Raw genomic sequence first — 5,343 nt, 5'->3', positions numbered from 1 at the left:
GTTACACGAGGTCACGAAAAATCCAACTGCTGCACTTATCGTCAAATTCAAACATGAAGATTCTGTACTGTGTTGTGCTGCTGCTCAATCAATGCATCAAATACATGTAGTCGGTATCGCAAATTTTATACACCTTTCATATACTGAAAGTTTTTAAACCACGCTGAAAGTATAAAGTTGTCATAGGCAGCCCCAAAGTTGTTGTTTTTCAACTAGGATGCTGCAGACGTTTAGGAATCTAAAGCTCGAGAGTGAAAGTATTCGCCGTTGACACCTTACGCTAGACTCTAAAATGTTATGATAATGTCCTATTGCTCATCCCATATTGGAAAATGACTGTATCACATAATCATCCAGCCCGTGAAAATTCGTGTCAACTATTTTTTATGGCATGAATATTCTCCGTTAAAATAAATCAATGAAAAACTACCTCTCAGAAAAGATCACTGTCGAGTAAATTCGCGAATTCTTAAGATGATTTTATACCAGAAAGCGTTGATAAATATTCCATTTACTCATATATATAGTGATGGCATTAAAATTTTATTTCTTACAGCAGTGCACATTCGTATATATTTTGATGGCTGTGTCTATTCTCTCCAGATTATAGAAACAGATAAATCCTTGCTCTCATCTTCAGAACTTCTTAATTTGAATTCATTTAGAGCTTCTAGAAATTCAAGGGCCACGTGCAACCTTCGTCATCTATAGTACTCGTAATTTTCCTGCAGGCTGGAAGGCTCTTGCACAAGACGGCCAAACGGGGGTCGTGACCTGCGTTCTGTAACAAGTTTCAGCAAGTGATCAGGAGGCAGTTGTACTCTGAAGAAGAGTTCACTAATAAGTGGCTGCAGGAGAGGAGGTCGCTGGCAGCAAGAGTGCAAGTGAGGTCGCGACGCTGCATGGCGTAAGAGGTGAGTTATAAGTCGGCACCCGCCAAGCTCGGGGCATTTGCCTCTCAGTCTCTACAGTGCAAAGTGCCCAGCGTGTTAATGCTTCAACCGTGTGGGAAAAATGTGGGGAATCAGACGATCAGTCGGTGAAGTGCAGGAAATTTTAGTGAAGATGGACAGTAGAAAATAATTTTCCGTGTACAAAAATTTTCGTCGCAAATGTTTATGGGTGATTTTTTAAAATAACGTGATTGGTGCATAAAATATTTATTTTTAAGACAAGAAGTGTTTAGGATTGTGCAATATATATCAGTGTTTCGGCACCTAGTACAATTTACTTGGGTATGAAAATGTTAATTTTTATTTGAGGTGTTTCAATAGTATATAATTCATTGTTGTTTATAATTTATTCGTTTTTTTGTCAAATAATTCATTTGACAAAATACACTTGCCTGGAATAGGGCGAAGTTTCCCTACATTACAATGCCCCTCGGCATGCGTATTCTCATTTTGTTCAGATGATTTAATGTTTGAACTCTTCTTGGATTTCAGGGCTTATAGATATCCGACCGACGATACGAACTTAGTAATTATACTCCTAATATTTTTTGATTTAAAACCCAATTTACATCTACAATTAACGAATATGAATGCGAAGGTAAGATATGAAAAAATTTATCGCTAAGCGTAGGCTGTAAACGATCTCAATGCTGTGTAAAATATTATTATTAATACAAAAAATTCGTAAAAAGCAATGTTTGAAATGTAGATTGAGCATAAAACAAGAGTGGAGTCGATGGCATATCACCAATACCGGAAAACACATCTGGAGAAATAGCTATTTTTCAATAATATTAATATAAGGAAGTTAAATTTTTCTCGAAAAAAAATTATTTTGATTGAAAATGTTTATTTTTAGCATTGGAAACTAAAATTTTCCAATATATCTGGGATAATAAAACATGTACGAATAGTCACAAGTCTACCCACATCTCCGTTGTATGACGTCACAAACCGCAACAAACAGAGCGGTTAACTACATGTACAATCTCAACAGGTAGTCGTGATGTTTGTGATGCTGGTGATGGTGACGCTGACGACAGGGCGACCACAAACGGCCGATTCATCGCCACCGGTGTGTTCATTTTTTTACGTGTGTTGAATTAATATCCTAAATAAACGTCAATACCTGAAAGCACATCAATTAATTTACGAATAATCGTCTTTATCATGATACGAGTGCGTATTTGAGAATGACTGTTTCTTTGGTTACGTTGGTTACAATTGATTCTCATTAACATATTGTTTTGCAAATAAATAATTATAATTTTATATTATGTCAATAAGGTTTTGAGAATTCAGGATAAGATTAAGTCCTATACCAGTCATTGTGTAAAAGATAGAGCTGTGCGTATTTTTCTAAGTTAGAAGTTAGCTCATGCAGCAATAACTATTGAGTAAAGATGGAGAATATGACGGTCAAGATAGTTCGGGGACTTCATACAGAAATGATAAAGCAAGGCACTTATAACGATCAAAGTAGAGAGCCTACAACAGTCAAGGCAAGGCACGAGTAACGACCAATTCAAGGCACGTGTAACAGTCAAAGCAAGGCACGTGTAACGGTCAAGGCAAGGCACGTGTAATAGTCAAGGCAAGGCACATGTAACGGTCAAGATAAGGCACCTTTTTTGGGACCGCTACATACGTTTGAATGGCCAGCTTATGTTAATTAAAGTATTCTGACTAAAAATTTCTGATTTAATAGTTACATAAATAAGTTATAACACACGTGAGTCGGTCAAAACGTAAAATTTCAAGCAAGTTATAATCCCGGTCCGCACGACCGTACCAAGTAAGGCCAAAATTCTCTCATGAGCGATTTCACAAATATACATCCTAACTGAAATGCTCCATTTTCCTACACATTATCCATAAAAATTAACATAAGTAATCATAGCCTTCTACAATATGGCAAGATAAAATAGAGAATACGGCTGTCAAGAAAAGGAATAAAAAATTAGCATACAGCTAGACAAAGCATTAAGTAAACGTAAATGCTAATTATGATTTTGATTTAATACATATTAATTTTTGATTTGTTTACATGTATTTAATGCACTGATATCGTATAATGAGAACGTTGGCGCCACAGGTCCGCTACAACTTCGACTGGGGCGTGCTGGACGCCGAGAGCGGCCAGAACTTCGGTCACAGCGAAGCCCGGGAGGCGGACTTCACTTCGGGCCAGTACTACGTGCAGCTGCCCGACGGCCGCAGGCAGATGGTCACTTACAGGTATCAAGTTTGTATAAATTTATTCTACAGATGCAATGATATTTTTACGGAGCAAGATAAACGTTAAAAATTTAAATGAGCTTGGTTGAAAGTCTCTTCATTGCTTAGGTTGAACCTTTTGAAAGAGAATATTGAGTGATGCGATCAAAAATTTGGCAAAAAACTTAAATAATTCGGAAAAATTGACACATCCATCATATGATTCACAAATTGAATAAGAGAAACAACAGACTCAATATACGCTTTACGTCAGAACACCATCAAATCGCCGTACTCCGTTGATGCCGCATGAGCATTTTAAAATTATTTTATGCAGGCTTTCAGCAATCTGGCCTTGCAACAGGTCAAGAGTCGCGAAAAGGAAGAGGTCGTGTAAGTGTCGTATAGCTTATATATGGATGGCCTCAGCTCTGCTGCTGTTGTGGTCTTGCTGCCAGTCTTTGTGATGCTAAGTAGGAGGCAGTCTTTAGCGCTAATCTGTGCTGAGGACTGAGCTTATCATTGGGAGTCATACAATACTTTTAACGACATGACATTATTCGAACGACAAATTGTTCATCACGCAATAAATAATTTAATTGTTTATAAAATAACAATTTAAGTATTCATAAAATAACGATTTAATTACTTATTCAAAATTAGTTGAATAATTCATTCGAATAATTGAGGTATAAGATGCATGGAAATGCACCAATCAAACGTACTGTATAAACACTTGATACCAGTGGTAGGCAAGATGCGTGGTATCCAGATCAACCCCATCTCTGACATTTCCATCAATTTCTCCCTCAAAATATGGCATTTTACAAAAAATTCATTTAACATCAATATTATATAAACACGCCGGATGTTGGCATAATCCCTGTAATTCTGTCCATAAATTTTTTTCAGAAAACGGAATGGTATCCCGTAGGTTGATAATTAAATTATATAATAATATTAGTCGAATACTTATAATATTATTTAATTAAATTTCGCAATTATATTATTTAAAGTAAAAATTATACGTAAATTATATGATAGAATTATATAAACATATATTTAAAACTAGATGAAACATATAGTCATGCAAATTTAAATCCGGACACGGACATTGTGGTGAGGTGAGAGCGATGACTTTTATTTATTCTCTTTTGTTGCAGAGTGGATGGCGACAGTGGCTTTGTGGTAGACGTGAACTACCTGAGATGAGTTCCTGTTGTTCACTCACCACATGTGATGATTTTGTGATGTTCGAGTCATCATGCATCACCATCAAGGATGTCTGTAGTGTCCGACTGCATGTGTACCATCAGTGATGTTGTTGTTTAATGATCAAGCGTTTTATTTCAATTTATTAATCAATGATGTTAGTTTCACCATCAATGATGTTTTAATGATCAAGCAATCCGGGCGTTGATGTTTGTGATGTTCGAAAGTTCATCAAGTACCTCTGGTCATTCCTGTAATGTTCAACTGTTAACGTACCACCAGGGATGATTTCTGTGATGTTCGAATGTTCACGTACCATGAATAATGATGGAATGATGTGTAACTGTTCTGGCAATTCGAGTGATGACTTTAAATAATAAGTGACTGCTTGTGATGACGATACTATGATCAATATGAAGGTTTCTCCGACCGCGTGTTATGATTTTCCCGATGCTGTCCTGATGATGTGATATGAAGAACGATGAGGACAAGAAATACGTCAATAATGACTGATAGTTTCACTGATAGCCTGCGCTGCTCGGGAGATGTTTTGGCCGAGGGAAATATCAACTATATGAGTTGTGTGAGGCTAAGATTACCCACTCAATAGCAAATAATAGGATCTGGTTGACTCGTAACTAAATCATATTAACTGCTCTTGCGGCAATTAAATGGTAAAAATTTTTGTAATTTCATTATAAAGAGGCCAAGAATGCCCGACATGTGTTAAATGAATCACATACCATACTCATATATGAAATAAAAGAATATGTCGATGCATTCATAAAATATACATTATCATATAGCACATCTGAACGAGGTTTTACTGTCTCAATATTTCAAGAAATGCCTTAGTTTTTTATTTGTACTTCATTCCAAAATGAAACGAATTCTAAATAATATGCGTTTAAAAATTACTTTTTAAAGACAACACTTCTGAACAATCCAGTGTCTTGGATAT

At 36.2% G+C, this 5,343-nt stretch overlaps 1 protein-coding gene across 1 annotated transcript; it reads left to right on the top strand.

Moving 5' to 3' along the window:
• The first annotated feature begins 1,445 nt into the window (after positions 1–1,445).
• LOC108676211 (pro-resilin) lies at positions 1,446–4,811 on the top strand. Its single transcript, XM_018164263.2, has 4 exons — positions 1,446–1,551; positions 1,951–2,028; positions 3,049–3,191; positions 4,334–4,811. Exons 1-4 carry the CDS (start codon positions 1,540–1,542, stop codon positions 4,380–4,382), a joined length of 282 nt encoding a protein of 93 aa, XP_018019752.1. The 5' UTR covers positions 1,446–1,539; the 3' UTR covers positions 4,383–4,811.
• The last annotated feature ends 532 nt before the right edge of the window (positions 4,812–5,343 follow it).

The sequence above is a fragment of the Hyalella azteca genome, unplaced genomic scaffold (genome assembly GCF_000764305.2).
Source record: "Hyalella azteca isolate HAZT.00-mixed unplaced genomic scaffold, Hazt_2.0.2 contig5, whole genome shotgun sequence".
Classification (NCBI taxonomy): domain Eukaryota; kingdom Metazoa; phylum Arthropoda; class Malacostraca; order Amphipoda; family Hyalellidae; genus Hyalella; species Hyalella azteca.
Note: the sequence above shows the minus strand (reverse complement) of the source record. Positions and strands in the feature narration are given on the sequence as shown.

Excerpts from the sequence above, each read along its gene's own strand:
- LOC108676211 (XM_018164263.2), top strand. Across the intron at positions 2,029-3,048 it reads CGGCCGATTCATCGCCACCG|GTCCGCTACAACTTCGACTG; the intron begins GTGTGTTCATTT and ends TTGGCGCCACAG. Across the intron at positions 3,192-4,333 it reads AGGCAGATGGTCACTTACAG|AGTGGATGGCGACAGTGGCT; the intron begins GTATCAAGTTTG and ends CTTTTGTTGCAG.